The 16193-nt window shown below is 56.9% G+C and overlaps 1 protein-coding gene across 5 annotated transcripts in view; it reads right to left on the bottom strand.

The window, feature by feature from the left end:
- Window positions 1-75: 75 nt before the first annotated feature.
- UNKL (unk like zinc finger) overlaps window positions 76-16193 on the bottom strand; it is a gene marked incomplete at its 5' end in the record, with an annotated part of 44916 nt that continues 28798 nt past the window's right edge. Inside the window, 6 exons of one of the 5 annotated variants that reach the window (XM_082644272.1) lie at window positions 76-2392; window positions 3062-3323; window positions 3409-3611; window positions 4206-4433; window positions 5254-5346; window positions 12763-12940. In XM_082644272.1, the coding sequence (XP_082500398.1) occupies window positions 2088-2392; window positions 3062-3323; window positions 3409-3611; window positions 4206-4433; window positions 5254-5346; window positions 12763-12940 (1269 nt within the window). In that variant the 3' untranslated portion in view covers window positions 76-2087. The other 4 variants (XM_082644268.1, XM_082644270.1, XM_082644269.1 and 1 more) reach the window with 4 other exon arrangements.

Below are 16193 nucleotides of genomic sequence, written 5' to 3'. Positions count from 1 at the left end.
AATAATTCCATGAATTCTGTAAACCATTGCATAAATGCTATAGTGTAAAAAAATTTGAACAAGTGTTAACTTTAAACAATTCACTACAAGTAAATGATTATGCATTATAAATACTACCTTCTGGGTTAAGAAAATTCCATTCCAATAACATTCTCCTCTAAATACTCAAAACAGACATACAGATTGGGGCTTCCATAAATTAATCCACATGAAGCATCCACACTGAGTCGTGGTCTTCTGCTGACCACAGTTACACAAATGGTGTGACAATGTAACATCACCGCTAATACTGAATACTCAGGAGCTGACAGATTCGGCAACAAAAACGGCCTCGCTGAGCACCACACAGCTTCAGCTGCTACACCCAGCGCCCCCCTTCATCACCCGAGTGCGGGGCGGTGACACCCTGAGACGCTGAGCCTAGCTGAGCCCAGCATGGGTGGCCCCTCAGAAAACCAGGGCCACCGCAGCCAGGCAGCAGAGGTGGGAGGGCCCCGAGGTAGCCCCGGGAGCTCCACTCTGGGTGGTTCTTTGGTCTTCCCACCGCACACCTGTCCTCAGAGCCAGCGAGTGCCTGGGAGGGGGCACCTCCACCCCCCCCCGAACCCCACAGAAAGAACTGACCGGAATAGCTTATAAATACACCTAAAGCTTAATTGTTCTTGCTTATAATTTGAAAATATCTAGGCTAGATGTCAATAACAAACATTGTCCTGTTTTCCCCCCAGAAGACCAAAGGCCTGAAATGGGAAACAAGTGCATAAATATTAATAAAATAAAGAATTTTAAACAGTGATAACAGTAGCACAAAATATACGTAATTTCTAAGAGCTAATAAATCATTATCAGTATAATTAGAAACAAAGTAGATTCACTACAACCAAGTCATATAGTTACCTTTAGCAGCGGGCGAGCTGCACGATGCCATGGACCCACCTTAAAAAATGACAGCTTTCCTATCAGTTTGTCTTATGTTAAAAAAAAAAAAGGTCTTAAACTTCTCACTATAGTAAATACATTCTAATTTGGTCACTGATAAAAATTTTTACCTAGTCACCTTGCACTTAAAAAATGCTATATAAAGTCTTTGGCACAGCCCCAAGCAGGGGGCATCCCGTCCCTTCCGGGCCAGGGCCCAGCCCCTGCTCCGCACCTGGCGGCAGACTCTGGGAAGATTCTCATGCCAATCTGGATCTGCCAAGAGCAAAGTCTGGGTCAACTACAGACAGGTTTTACTTCCTCCCAGATTCCTAGGGAAAGTGACCCAATGCAGACAGAAAAGACTGAAGCCGGCACTAAAATCTGACCCGTTCCCAGCAGCCTTTCTGCCACCCTGCCCCCGCACGGCGGCCGGGTCCTCCCCAACCCCATGGTCCCTCGAACATAACACCTGCACAAACAGATCTGGTGCAGTGTCGCCCTGGAGGCTGGCTAGGGTCTCCCACATGGGTGGAGAGAGGCTCCAGCCAGGACGCCCGCCAGCAAGCTCTGGGAAGGGGGAGCACCACACGGCTCTGCACAGTCAGTGTGACGCCCGCCCCGTCGGGTCCCCCACCCCACTGCCCTGCTCACTGTCACCACGCTGACCAAGTCCAGGGGAGAAAGGACAGCACGCAGCTCCTTGGCTTTCCTAGGCGCAGGCACTTGAGCGGGAGGCCGCAGGCGCGGGGCGCTGTCACTGACGCTCCAGTTAATGTGCACGCGTTCAGGAAATTGAGTTCCCTTCATAAAATTAAAAACATCTACATGTATATGTGTCTCTCAATAATCGCTCTGCTATAAATACTATTAGTTTGCACTTAATTTGGAAACAGTAAAAATCCTAGGCATTTCTCACTACTAGATAAATGCTCACTTCGTAAGTACTAATTTCAGATATGAAACCTAATGTGTTTACCGTACTATGGATTAACAATAGACCGATAGGAAATACTCTGTTCACAGTACACGTATAAAGCTTCATATTATCGCATATTAAAAACATGAACCTCAAAGCAGCTTATAGCAACTTGGAACGTCTGCCTAAACTCTTCCGTCTACAAAGTGCTTCTCGGGATGTGAACTCCCAGGATCCGGTCACAGTGGCGTCAGGACCACAAACCCCGCAGAGTCACCCTGCCCGCTGAGCCCCACAGGGCCTTCAGGGTCTGTGAGGAGAGTACGAGACCATGGGTGGTCTGTTTGGGGCTGGGGTCCCGACGTCGGTGGCACCAGGAGGCGGGCGACCAGGTGGCCGTCACCAGGGCAGGGGCTGGCCTGCGCAGTAGGGGCACTCGGGTGCGCTGGCCGCGCACGGCTCGCAGAGCACACGATGCTGGCAGGGCCGCAGGACAGTGCTGTGGGCCCGCTCCCCACACACTCCGCACTGCTTCGCTTGCAGCTGGAAGATCACCTGCGGGGGAGATGCAGTCAGGGGGTACCCCGCCCCAACCCAGGCCGGGCCCAGGGTCAGGGTGGGGTGGACCCCCCTGCTGGGGGCCACCCAGGAACGAAAAGATGGGATGGGAGAGGCTTCACCACGAGACCCTTGGGTGGGGACGGGCTCCCAGGGCCAGAGCCACCATGTGGTGTGGGAAGGGTAGCCAGGCAGGCGGCTACACGGAGGGGCCGGGTCAGGATGGACCCCGACTTGGGACCCAGCCTCCGGCCGACAGCAGCCAAAACCTGGATGATGGCGCCTTGGAGACGGATGAGAGGTGTGCATCCCAACGGCCTGGGCCGTGAGCCGGGGAGGGGACGGTGTGTGAGAGGCAGGGTTGTGGAGCCTTCCCAATGCCCCAGGTTCTAACAAAATGCCCGGGTGTGGAAGGATTTTCCCACTAAGCTGAGGGCAGTGGCTTTCACGCTACACCAGGCAAGGGGGTGACCAGAGACCCTGGAGAGTGACCCAGGGAGGTGCCCCAGACAACACCAGAGCTCCAGCCGCGTGAGGTGACGTGGCCCCTGTCCACGAGGGCATGGCCTCCAAGAGGAGGCGAGGTGGGAGTGGACGGAAGCTGCTCAGCCGGCTCCCCACCACCTCCATGCACCCCCTCCAGTGCCCTGAAAACGAGACCCGGACTCACCCCATCCACTGCTTCCAAATCGAGGCGCAGCTGACTCTGCAGCGAATGCAGCTTCGGCAGGGGGATGGCGCCGATGTCACCACAGCCACGGAGCCCGGGGAGCACGGAGGCCAAGCCCCGGCCCTCCAGCTCTTCCTGCAGCCGTCGGAACTGGGCCTCCACCTCCTCCTTCTTCTGCAGCGCCAGCTGCCGGGCGCTGTCGGCCGCGAGCGCCCGCTCCTTGGCCTCCTTGGCCTCCCGCTGCCACGCATCACAGGCCTGAAACCCAGGGGCTGCAGTGACGGGGCCGGCAGCCGCCACACGCGCCTGTCTCACCTGCGCGGCGGCCCCTCCCCAGCCTCACCTGCTTCACCTGTTGCCAGGACTCCTCCCACTGCCGGATCTTCCTCTTGGCTTCATCCAGCTGCCGCCTGACCCGGGCCAGCTCGGCACTGTTTGGACTCGCGCCCGAAGGGGCCGTGGGGCCAGCATTCAGGATGGGGGACGGGCTGGGAGAGAAGCTGCCAGAGACAAAGTCCCAGATGCTGCCGGGGACGCCATTCAAGCCTGAGTGTGGAGGAGCCGGATGTCAGCCTGCTTGTGCTGGGACCTCACAAGCATCTCCCCGGAAAGCTCTGGGGACCCCAATCTCTCCACCAGAAAAGGAAACAAATCCGTTTCTGTGGCTGCATTGTGGGGGCAGCAGTGCTCAGACTCTTGTCCCAGAACCCTTTATGCACTTAGAATCTGGAGGACCCCAAAGGGTTTTTGTTTGCATGGGTGACATCCGCTGACATACATGTATCATTAGAAATTAAAACAGATACTTTAAAATATCAACTCTTAAAACAAAACGGATCGCATAACATTTTTCAAGGAAAGAAATTTAAATCAAGTTTCCTGTTTTTGCAAATCTGTCTGGTTCTGCGCTTGGTCTCTGGCGATGTCACACCCCCGCAGCCTGCAGGTGAGGCAGGTCTCGCTGTGGTGGTGTCACGAGAGTGGCTCGGGGTCCCAGGCACAATGACACCCCCACAGAGGTTCAGGTGCAAACCCCGGGCCCCTTGCCCAGGGCACCTTGCGCCGAGCAGCAGACACGGGGATGGGATGGGCCACGCTGTGGCCGCCTCCCGCACCTGGAGCCCCAAGAGCCCCGCTCACCGAAGGAGTTGTAGGACGGGGCTGGGGGGCCCAGCGCTCGGGGCTCCGACTTGAGGGCTGGCGGCTGCTGGGGGGGCGTCATGGCTGAGGAGACGAGCGGCCCCGACAGGGACTGGGAGAAGGAGCCGAGTGGGGAGGCGGACAGGGACGACGAGGACTGCAGGGACGGGGAGCGGGGCAGACAGCCTGGGATGGCCACAGGCGCCGAGCCCCCCAGCGACCGCTGACCTGCGTGGGGCGGAGGGGCCGGGTTAGCAAGGGGCGGAGCGAGATCCTCTGCCCCAGGAATCCCCCAGCACCGCTCCGAGCTGATGGAGCGGGTGGACACCGGGGGTGGGGGTGCTGGGGGGACCCCCACCCAGAGAGGTATGGCTGCACCCCTCTCTGCTCAGACACCCACTAGGCCCTGCCCGGCCGACCTGTCCATGGGCATGGTGGTCCCAGTACTTTTGGGGCCCCCCAGAAATGGTTTCTTTTAATAATAGAAGAGGGATTTCCCTGGTGGTCCAGTGGTAAAGAATCTATCTACCTTACAATGCAGGAGACGCGGGTTGGATCCCTGGTCAGGGTACTAAGATCCCACATGCCTCAGGGCAACTAAGCCCTCGTGCCACAATTACTGAGCCCGGGCGCCCCAACTAGAGACCCTCCGTGCCGCAAACTACAGAGCCCATGCACCACAACTAGAGAGAGAAAACCCATATGCCACAACTAGAGAGAAGCCTGTGCGCCACAACGAAATATCCCGCATGCCTCAACTAACACCCGACACAGCCAAAAATAAATTAATTGAATAAATAATAAATAAATCTTTAAAAAAATAACAGAAGGAAGATAAACTTTTAGGTCAAACAGAATGATTCAGTATCTAACGTTAACACATTTGTCTTCATGCCAATGCAGTGGTTATACATCTCAGAAGGGCCACGAAGGCCTGACCCCCACCTCTGCAGGGACCTCAGGGTTGGGGGGGCAGGGAGGAGACAGGACCCCTCCCACCTTAGAGCCACAACAGAAGGCCCTGGAAAGCACTGGGTGCAGGCACTACCTGTGGGTCCGAGGTCACGGCTGTCGTGCTCCTCCAGGTCCTTATCTGGGGGCACGAGGCTGATGTCGCCGAGGTGAAGGTCTAAAGAGGATCCTGCAGGACAGAACCGGCGTCATGGTAGGGGAAAGCCAGGCTCTTGTGGCGGAGGGGACCCGTCTGGGCTTGGGGCCAATCTACTAGCCTCAGCAACACAGCCCTCATCTCACTGACTCAACTTCTAATCATTTGGTAAAACCTGACCAAGTAAACATGCTTGACTAGTAAAGAAAATTCCAGGACGGCGACGTCCAGGGGAAAGCAGCTCACGGACTACTCAGGTGGCACCTGCGCTGACCTCCTCAGCCGGGTCGCAGCAGAGACCCACATCTGTTCTCCCCTGGGGCACTGAGCTGGGTGTTCCGCTGCAGCCCTCGGTGCCCCTCAGGCCTGTCTGTTAAAGGGACAGGGGAATGGAACATGGGCCCCTTGGCGCTGACCCCACCTGACACTCCCTCCTGGGGTCCTGTACCCTGGGGACCTGACACCAAGCAGGAAGCTGTCTTGGGGTGACCAAGATCAGGCCTGCCAACCCCCAAAGTTCCCACAGCCCCACAGGGTCGACTCAGGGAAGTTGTGGCCTGGGAACCAAGGGGAGGGGCTGCAGGAGCTCCTGGGACACAGCGTGGGGCCAGAGAAACCTCCCCAGCACAAAGTCACAGGCAGGTCTGCAGCAAACCGTGGTGACATTGAAGGCACAGCACACAGGAGCTCTGCCACCTCAGAACCTTTCTCCCCAACCGCCCTCTGGGGTCTGCTCTCCCAAAGCACCCCTTCCAGGAGGCAGGCAGGCCTCTCCTGTGTGGCCCAGTCCCGTGCCCCCTGCTGGCCGCAGGGCCCCTCAGTGCCCCATGACGCCTGGTCAGATGAACCAAGTCCCATTTCAAGAGGCCACAAAAGCACTCAGTGCCCCCAGCCCAGGGGTGGACCACGGGGACCCTCGTCAGAACTGCCTGCTCTGGGTCAGCCTCTCACCTCTGCCGCTCCCCCAGCTGCCTGGTGCCAAGTGTCAGAGTCCCTGGACAGTGTCCAACCCAACGAGCAGCATCAAGTCAGACCCACCCCAGAGAGGAGGAAGCTCAGCTCTGACCACGCCCCCCCCACCCCCTGGGGCTCAGCCAGACCCCCAGGAGCAGAGGAAGGAGGAGCTGGGAGGCTGGGGTGACCACATTTGATGCAAGAGTCAAGAGGGCAAGGTGGGGACTTCCCTGGTGGCACAGTGGTTAAGGAATCCGCCTGCCAATGCTGGGGACACGGGTTCAATCCCTGGTCTGGGAAGATCCCACATGCTACAGTGCAACTAAGCCTGTGCACCACAACTACTGAGCCTGCGCTCTAGAGCCTGCGAGCCACAACTACTGAAGGCCACACGCCACGACTACTGAAGCCCATGCGCCTAGAGCCCATGCTCCGCAACAGGAGAAGCCACCGCAATGAGAAGCCCCCGCTCGCCACAACTAGATAAAGCCCACGGCAGCAACGAAGACCCAACACAGCCAAAAATAAATAAATAAACAGATAAATTTATTTAAAAAAAAAAAAAGGAAGGCAAGGGGATGAGACTGTGGCTCTGGAACAGAGAGATCCGTGCCCAGGGAGGGGGCTGTTGCCTTTCAAATGAAAGACCCTCCACCACACTCAGGAGGAAAAACGGGGCAGGAGACGTGTGTCTTCTGAGGAGTCAGGAGCCAGACACATGCAGAGCAGACTTGGGGTCCAGCCCAATGGGCAGCCCCATCCCTTCCCTGCCTGGCCCCCATGGGGACCACTGAGCCAACCATGGGGAGGGCTCCCACCCGATGCCAGCGCTTAGCGGCCCACTGGGGTCCCAGCACAGCTTCTGCCCCAGGGCGAGGCTACCATGCACACCCGGGAAGGCAGACGAGGGGGCCCCACATCTGTTTCCTTCCTGGTTTCATCCCTGCCACCTGCAGACACGACCTGGTCCTGGCCCCACTGGCAACGACAGCCAGGAGCACGGAATGGGGCACAGGCTCCCTCGGCCCAGAGGGATCCCCCAACTGTACCGCACTGCAGGAAGAACTATTTGAAGGGCTGGTGAACACACAGGGTGGCAACCGGGCCAGGGCCCCTGGCGTTTCCACCTCTCCTCTGGGGTGTGAGGAGGCCAAAGGAGCTGAGCCTGTGACACCGGACACTGTGGACATCAATGCCGGCCCTGGGCTGGCAGCACCCCAAGCTCCTCAGTCCTGGGGGAGCGGCAGGAAGATGTGAAGCGCTGCTCACAGCGCTGTCCCAACGGTGACAATAGCGCGGGCACAGCTGGACCAGCCCCGCCAACAGTTTCACGTGACGCACCCGATGACCACATCCAAAGATGGAGGGAACTAGAAGGTGGCCTGATGCAAGAGTGGTGACAGGAAGAAAAGACCGACCAGAGCCCCTCAGGGAGCCAGCAGGTCTGGGACTGTGGGGGCAGCACCCGCCTCTGGCCTGCACAGTCCCCCTTTCCTCCTGGGGGCTCCACTCCCCTCTGTGGGTGCCCACTCCCGGCCCTGCTTCTCAACGCTTCTTTGCAGCAAGTGCCTCCTGCTCCCCAGCATGCCTCCTGCTCCCCAGCATGCCTCCTCCCGACATCTAGAAGCACGCAGGGCCACTCGTGTCCAGGAGCCACCAAAACCAAGCACCACATACCAGGCGGCCTCAAGCAACACAGTTCCACTCATGCAAATCCACTCTGGGGCCAGAGGCTGAGGTCAAGGTGCACAGGGCTGGGCTCCCTCCGAGGCTCCAGGGGACCCTCCCTCCTGCCTCTTCTGCTGGCAATCCTTGGCGTTCCTTGGCTTGTGGACACACCAGCCCCACCTCTGCCTCTGTCCCCTCCCCTGTGTTGGTGTGTCCAAATTTCCTTCTTATAAGGACACCAGTCATATCAAATCAGGTGCCATTCTAATGGCCTCATTTTACCTTAATTACATCTGCAGAGACTTGTTTCTTTTTTTTTGGGCAGCACCGCACAGCTTGCAGGATCTTAGTTCCCCAACCAGGGATTGAACCCAGGCCCGTGGCAGTGAAAGCGTGGAGTCCTAACCACTGGACCACCAGGGAATTCCCTGCAAAGACTTGTTTCTGAATAAGGTCACATTCCCAGGTACAGGGACAGGGAGTTTAGGGCAGAGGCATATCTTTTGGGGAGCACATAATTTAACTCACAACAATCGAGACCACCTGGAAACACCACCCCACACACACCGACCTGTCCTCTCCAGGCCGTGCTGTTGTGCTCGAACGGGTGCCTCCCACAGACCTGGGGCCCAGACCTGTTAGGACCCCTCCACAGACAGACCTGTCTCCTGTTAATGTGAACTCCACACAGAGGGTACAGCCTCTGGCTCCCACCTGCTCCCCAGGACATGACCACAGGCCCTGCAGCCCCTCACCCAAATCTGCCCCTAGTCGGGTGACCCCCTCCTTCTTGCTGTCCCCAGTTTCCAGCTCACTCTTTAAACTGTTGCCCCAGCCTTGCCTTCCAGCCCTGCACTGTACCCCCAAACCTCTCCGGTCAAAGGCAGCCCTGTCCCTCTTCCCTCCCCTGCCTGGGGCCACCTCCTGGCCCTTCCACCCTCCATGGGAGCCTGGCAGCCCCTCCTGTGCCTGGTCCACACCTGGACACAGGTGACTTCTGCAGTGCTCACCTGCAGACGCCCCAGCCGTCCCCCAGCACGGCCACACTGCCTCCTCCTAGCAGGAGTGGCCCCACTGCAGCATTGGCTCCTTATCAAACCGCACACAGGTGCCTCCTTTGAGCTGGTGCACCTGGGCCCACATGCTGAGCAGAAGCCCAGCGGAGCCCTCAACTCCTCATCCCCTGACCCACACCAGTTAGGGCTCCCAGCTCTAGCCATCTCTGCAGGCTGTCCCCTCACCCCGACCTGCTCTGTCCCAGGAGTAACCTTTCTGTGATGCCAACCCCTTCATGTCCTGAGTCCTGCCTCCCAGAAAGGATGTACCCCTCGGTGAGCCAGTCCACACTTCCCCAGCAGGACCCTTTCCCACCCTGCCCCTCCCCACCCCAGCACTGGCTCCTCCTTTGTCTTTAAGCCATGACACTGCTGTGGGCTATAGCCTGCCACAGCTTCCATTAGCCCCACTAGTCCTGAGAAAACTCCTGCCCAGCCTCCAAAACCCTTCTCAGAATCACCCCCTGCTCCATCCCTGCATATCACCTGGACTGTGCGGTCCAGCCCAGGCCTGGACCACTGCTGGCCGATGTGCAGACTCACCCGCTGACAGCAAGCACCCTGACCCACCCACTGCACGCCTGACCTGCCACCACCACCCACACTCCCTGTGCTGGCCTGGCACATCTGCTCTGCCTGGGTTCCTGAGCTCCTGTCCTGGACATGCTGGTCAGGAGGACCTGACAACATGGACTTAGCCCTTTGCACCTGGAGTGGTGGGATCAGATTAGGGGTGGTCTGCTTCAAAGCTGGCAGAGTTCCAGAAACATTTTTTGAATAACAAAGGCACATAAAATGAAGGAAGGGATGGACAGATGGATGGAAATAAACTGAGTGCAGGAGACTTTTCTCACCTTGAAGTGATTTATCTCATCCCACTCCCCCACCCCCACCCAATGACTCAGCATAAAGGGGCACCCCTGTTGCCCTGCCCCGCTCAGGTGCAAGCAGGGCACAACAGGGGCCAAATCTCACCTGACAAACCACAGCCTGTGTTGCGGAGGCGGGGGTTGGGGGGTGGCGGCGGTCACTGGCGCTCCCAGGAGGTGTCCTGGCCCACTTTTTCACCAGCACTATGTCTCTTATCCTATTACACACCCCACTGTTCCCTGAGATCAGACCCAGGTCTTCTGAGATGTTCTCTTAAAGGAAGAACTGACTTAACACTCAAAATCTATGTGAACCCAGTTAGGTAAACTGTGCCATGTGACCCGGAGCCCGCCTTGCCGAAGTACCAGTAACCACCCAGATGTTAACGAGCAATTAGCTGAAAGCTGCTGAGTAATGGCCCTGGCAAAGCTCGGTTCCCGACGTGACACAGCACATTCAAGAGGTGCTCAGGTCCCCAGGACCATGGGACACACGGGAACAATGCACACAGTCAGTGCTCGAATTAGAGGCCAGAATGGGGAACCCCTGACATGGGGGTGCTCCCCTGCACCCACGGGGAAGGGGCAGGATGCCCCCTGGCGGGCTGTCCTTCCCCTAACTAGAGGATGGAGAAGCACCTGGCAAACCCGCTCACTGCTGGTCTGAGTTTCCGACAGTGCAGGCGGCGATTCGATTCGCAGCAGGACAAGGCAGGAACCCCGTCCTCATCGGGGAGCGAGACCCCCCTCCGCTAGGCGATGCAGGCTTCCCTGGAGAAGCCCGCGGCTGGCGCCCACGCAGGGAAGCAGCGGGCGCCTCTGCAGAGCAGGTTCCTAAAGGAGGGATGTTTGTATTCGCCTCATTCCGCAGCCCCGAAGATCTTGGTACCAACCCCTGGCTGTCACACCTGGCCCGGGGCGCGGGTACCGCAGACCGGTAAAAGGAGCACCGGGAGGGGAGGTGAAAGATCGGGGGGAGGGGAGGAGGGGGAGACGCACCTCACATGGGAGCGGATTTGGCCCACCTGGAGGGACGGGAGTTGGCCCACCTGGGGAGAAGGGAAGGCGCACCTGGGGCGGAGGAAGGCGCACCTAGCACAGGGAGTTGGCGCACCGCTCTATCTGCAGCTCCGGGTAACGACGACCCGCACCCTGACGGCGCGGGACTGACGATGCTGACTCACCGTCCCGGCGTCCGGCGCCCCGCGCTGCTGCTGCCGCCACCGCCGCCACCGCCGCCACCGCCGCCACCGCCGCCACCGCCGCCACCGCCGCCGATTCAAACACGGCCCTCGCCCCGCCCGGCCAGCGCCGGCCCCGCCCCTGGTGACGCAATTGTTAGATCTCCCCGCCCCCAACTTGCCCCGCCCCGGTGACGCAAGCCTCGGGATGCCCCGCCCCCCGCATACTCCGCCCCACCCCGGTGACACAAGCCTTAGGCTGCCCCGCCCCTGGCCCTGCCCCGTCGCACCTGGCTGGCGCTGTGCGGGCTGGTGAGAGTGTTCGGGCCCCGCGCGCGGCTCCCTGTCCTCGGATCCCCGCATCTCCAAGGCCCGGTGTATGGGCCCCCGGCGGGGCACGCCACCTCCTCTTACCAGCACCTGCCCCTCCCGGCGCTGCGAGGCGGCGTGCCGGGACCCCGGACCCAGGTTGGGCGAAAACCATCGCGGGGCCGGGCTGCTTTGTTCAGGTTAAAGTGGGGTCTCCGCGGCAAGTCCCGAGCCCTGCCGCCGGCCGGTTGCTTCCACCCTGCCCACCTGCCGCGGCTCAGGCCGGACCCCACTCAGGTAAAACACGCTCAACCCAACGCCATGCGGGTCAGGATGAACAGGCCGTGACCCTGCCCTCGGAGGTCACGTAGAGTCAGCTGCCCACAGCCCTGAGGTCCCTCCACAGTCGATCTAGTCTTTCCACCCTTTGCCAGCCACCCGGCAATGAACTCCGGAGGTTCCCGCCTGTTCATATGAAGTGGAAGGCAAAAGAAAGGAACCTGCCCAGTGGCCCTGAAATGATTCCACTGAATCCATTAAACACAGAAAATCTGGAACCAGCACCTGTTTATTTCAGAGTTTACCCCTTCTATTCATGCAGTGCATTAGTAAGGATACAACCTCAATGAAACTACATGGAAAAACCATCCAGTCTACACCTGTTAGCCCCAAAGCGGGTGGGGTGTGCACTCTGGGTCCTGGGTCCCAACAGCAGAAAGGCCAGCAAGGGCCCTCCTCCTGGGGCCAGAGGGCAGTTCTGAGGATTCCGTTACTTCCCAAAACTGGCCAGTATTATTGGTGTAGCCAGGTGCACCGAGACGTGGCCTGAGAGGGCCAGGTGACCCGTATGGCCCTGGCAGGCACCGTCTCGCCCGCCAGCTCCACTCTTCCCTTAGCTTTCACGACAGCCCCAACCTGAGCTCTGTGCCTCCATCCAGCTGCCAGACAGGGTCCAATCACACCAGTCATCAGTCCACAAACCCTCAAGGACTCCCAGCGGCCAAGAACCCCTCTGCAGCCGGTAGCCGTGCCAATGCCTTGTGACCTCATCCGCACTCCTCACTCTTGTCACCATCCCCCATCTTCAGGTGCCCTCACCACCCCTCACAACCCCCATTTCATTTCTCTGAAGCCTCCTGTTCTTGGTGGTCTCAGGCTGGGTGGCACTGCCCACCCTGCCTTGCCCTGTGGGGCCCGTCCAGCTGCCCCGCCTGAGGGCTCCTCATCCCCTCTGCAGCCCAAGGCCCCCAGCGAGGCAGGCATTTCCTAGACCACGGGCAACACAGCCAAAGTGGCAAGTGACCGAAAACGCTCTTCTACAAACTGAGCATGAGCATTCACCATGCATACTGGAAGGCGTCAAGGGAAGTGCAAAGAGGCATCAGGGAGATGTGAGCAGAGCCCCGGACTTACCTGGGACTGCCTCGACGGCGCTGCCAGTGGGGTCAAGAGGGTGGGCACGAGCCGAGACAGTGGGCAGAGCGGTGGGAGAGGAGCCGCCTGAGCCAGTGCTGGATGCCAGGCTGGATGCGAGGCTGGAACTCACGCTGGGAGCAAGGGGGTGACCCACCGCCAACACCGCCAGGTGGCTCTGTGCAAAGACATAACAAGATGAGCCCGCGCCCTGCTCAGGGACAGCAACGTGATGGCAGCACAGTGACAGAGAATGACAGAATTGAGACGGATGGGCTGGCCCGCTTTTATCCCCAAAACAAAACAAAGAAAGTCGACTACTTTTCCAGAGATTCTAGAGGGGCTTCAAACATCTGGTTAGTGACAATAACTGTGACAGCAGAATCATGAGCTGTCGATCACCCAGGGACAGGAACAAATGTATCCAGGGAGTGTCCCATCTAATGATGATAATAAGAATCATGATAATAAAGATTCAGAGAAGGACGTTCACAAGCAGATGCAGCAGCCTAAAAACAACCCACCACAGACGTGAGCAGACACCCAGCACTGCTTCTGAAGACGTCGATAAGATAATCCTGTGAGGGGCTTCCCTGGTGGCGCAGTGGTTAAGAATCCGCCTGCCAATGCAGGGGACACAGGTTCAAGCCCTGGTCTGGGAAGATCCCACATGCCGCAGAGCAACTAAGCCTGTGCGCCACAACTACTGAGCCTGAGCTCTAGAGCCCACATGCCACAACTACTAAAGCCGCGTGCCTAGAGCCCATGCTCCGCAACAAGAGAAGCCACTGCAATGAGAAGCCTGCGCACCGCAATGAAGAGTAGCCCCTGCTCACCAAAACTAGAGAAAGCCCGCGTGCAGCAACGAAGACCCAAAGCAGCCAAAAATAAATAAATAAAATAAATTTATAAAAAAAAATAATAATCCTCTGACCTCGTTACCCAACAAAAGAAAAAGATTGGGACAATTCACATTATCTTTATTTGATAGATTAAAAGAATTGGCACAATTTTGGATGAATAGCCAGTAACGTGGAGGGCACTGTGCACAGAAAAGGATGTGATAAAAATGAACCAGGACAGACCTACGAAGTCAGACCTCAGGGCTTTCCACACCGTACACAGTCATGTCTGGGTGCACACTCAGAGGTTGCTAGGAAATCAGGAGTCAGAAGCTATACTAAAGTGAAATGGTACGTCATCTGGGTTTTGCCTCAAAATAATACAGGAAAAGTTAACCGTGGTGGGGGGGAGGGAAGGGGTGCTATAAGACCAAGTGCAGGAGGTGGGGTTCCTAGTGAAATTCTCATAATAAAAAGGAAATTCACTGAACAGTGTGTAAGAGACCAATCTGGCACAGAATAGCTTCTCCGAGCAAGTGTTCCCAGCCCTGAGGCCTCCTTCTTGGCGTCCACGGTCTACCCCCAGCAACTGGCTTTGCTCAAGAGAGGCCCCAGGTGATAACCCATTGCTCCATGACTGCAGAGACCCTGGCACCATTGTATGCTTGAGACTAAAACTTAAAAATAGTAACTCAAACTACAGAGGTCTGGAGAGCAACGTCCCCCAGCTCTCCCTGGGCTTCAGCTCAGAGGTGGGCCCACCTGCCCATCCACAACCCGGCTTTCCATCCCTCCAGCCGTGGGAGGTGTGACCACAGGCCTTCCTCCTCTCTCCCGCCACAGCCACCGCCCCGTCCCCGGGCGAGGCAGGAATGGCAGGAACCTACCCATGGCACTGCAGACACCCCATGTTAAACCCCACGCATGGAGCCTGGCTGGGAGCTGCCGTGACTTCACCCACCCAAAAAATTAATACTGCAGGAACACGTGCCCCCTTGAAGACATCAGGTGACACTTTGTCCTGAAAATCGATGACAACATCCTGGTTGGTCCTTTCCCTGAGGCCACCCACGGTGGTTACAGATGTACCAGGATGGGTGGAGAGTGGGGTCTCTGTCACCAGGGGAGCCAGACATGACACAGCAAAATGGGGGGGGCTGTGACCCTCCTTACACCAGCTTTGTCTGCACAGTTTCTCTTTTTTCGTGGTAAAATACACATAACATAGCATTGACCATCTTACCACTGTTAAGCGTACAATCCAGCAGTATTAAATACATTGACAGCTGTGCAGCCATCACTACCATCATCTCCAGAACTTTCTCATCTTCCCAGACTGAAACTCTGTCCTATTAAACACTAACTCCCCACCCTTCCCGAGCCCGACACCCACCCTTCCATTCTCTGTCTCTATGAATTTGACAGCTGCAGGGACCTCATATAAGCAGGATCATACAGGATCCCACTGTATGGGGTGGGGGGCATCCCACTGTATGGCTGCTCCTCGCAGCATGTAGAATCTTGGTTCCCCAACCAGGGATCAAACCCTCACCCCCGGAAGTGGAAGTGAGGAGTCTTAACCACTGGACCGCCAGGGAAGTCCCAGGATTTGTCCTTCGTATCTAGCTTATTTCACTGAGCATAATGTCTTTGCTATGGACTGAATGTCTGTGTCCCCCCAAAATCCGAATGTTCAAGCCCTAACCTCCAATGTGACTGTATCTAGAGATCGGGCCTTTAAGGTGACAGGTTAAATGAGGTCATAAGAGGGGGTTCTGATCCAATAGGTCTGGTGTCCTTATAAGAGGAAGGGACTCCAGGGATGCACAGGCACAGAGGAAAGGATGTGCAGGCACACAGCAAGACGCCAGCCGTCTGCACCACACCTGCCTACACTTTGATCTTGGATGTCCAGCCTCCAGAACTGTGAGAAAATAAATTTCCGTTATGTTAGCCAGCCAGTCTAGTGTTTTGCTATGGCAGCCTGAGCTAACACAGTCTTCAGGGTTGATCCATGTTGTAGCATGTGATGGGATTTCCTTCCTTTTATGGCTGAATAATATTCCACTGTATGGATGGAACACATTATGCTCATCCATTCATCCGCCAATGGGCACTTGGGTTGCTCACACCTTCTGGCTTCATGAATAATGCTGCTATGAAAATGGGTGTCCAAATACCTCTTCGAGACACTGCTTGCAATTCATTTGGGTATATACCCAGAAATGGGATTGCTGGATCATAAGGTAATTCTATTTTTAATTTTTCAAGGAAACACCATACTGTTTTCCACAGCGGCTGCACCATTTTACATTCTTACCAGCAATGCAAAAAAGCTTCAGTTTCTCTACATCATTGCCAACACCTGTTACTCTTTGTTTTGCTTTTTTAATAGCAGCTGTCCCCTAATGGACATGAAGTGGTACCTCATGGAGGTTTGGGTTTGCATGTTCCTAGAGACCACTGGTATTGGGAATCTCTTCATGTGCTTGTGGGCTATTTGTGTATCTTCTTTGGAGAAATGTCTACTCAAGTCCTTTTCCCTTTTTAATCAGGTTGCTTGTTTTGTTGATGTCGAGTTGTAGGAGT

The sequence above is a fragment of the Mesoplodon mirus genome, assembly GCF_964341445.2.
Source record: "Mesoplodon mirus genome assembly, chromosome: 15".
NCBI lineage: Eukaryota > Metazoa > Chordata > Mammalia > Artiodactyla > Ziphiidae > Mesoplodon > Mesoplodon mirus.
Note: the sequence above shows the minus strand (reverse complement) of the source record. Positions and strands in the feature narration are given on the sequence as shown.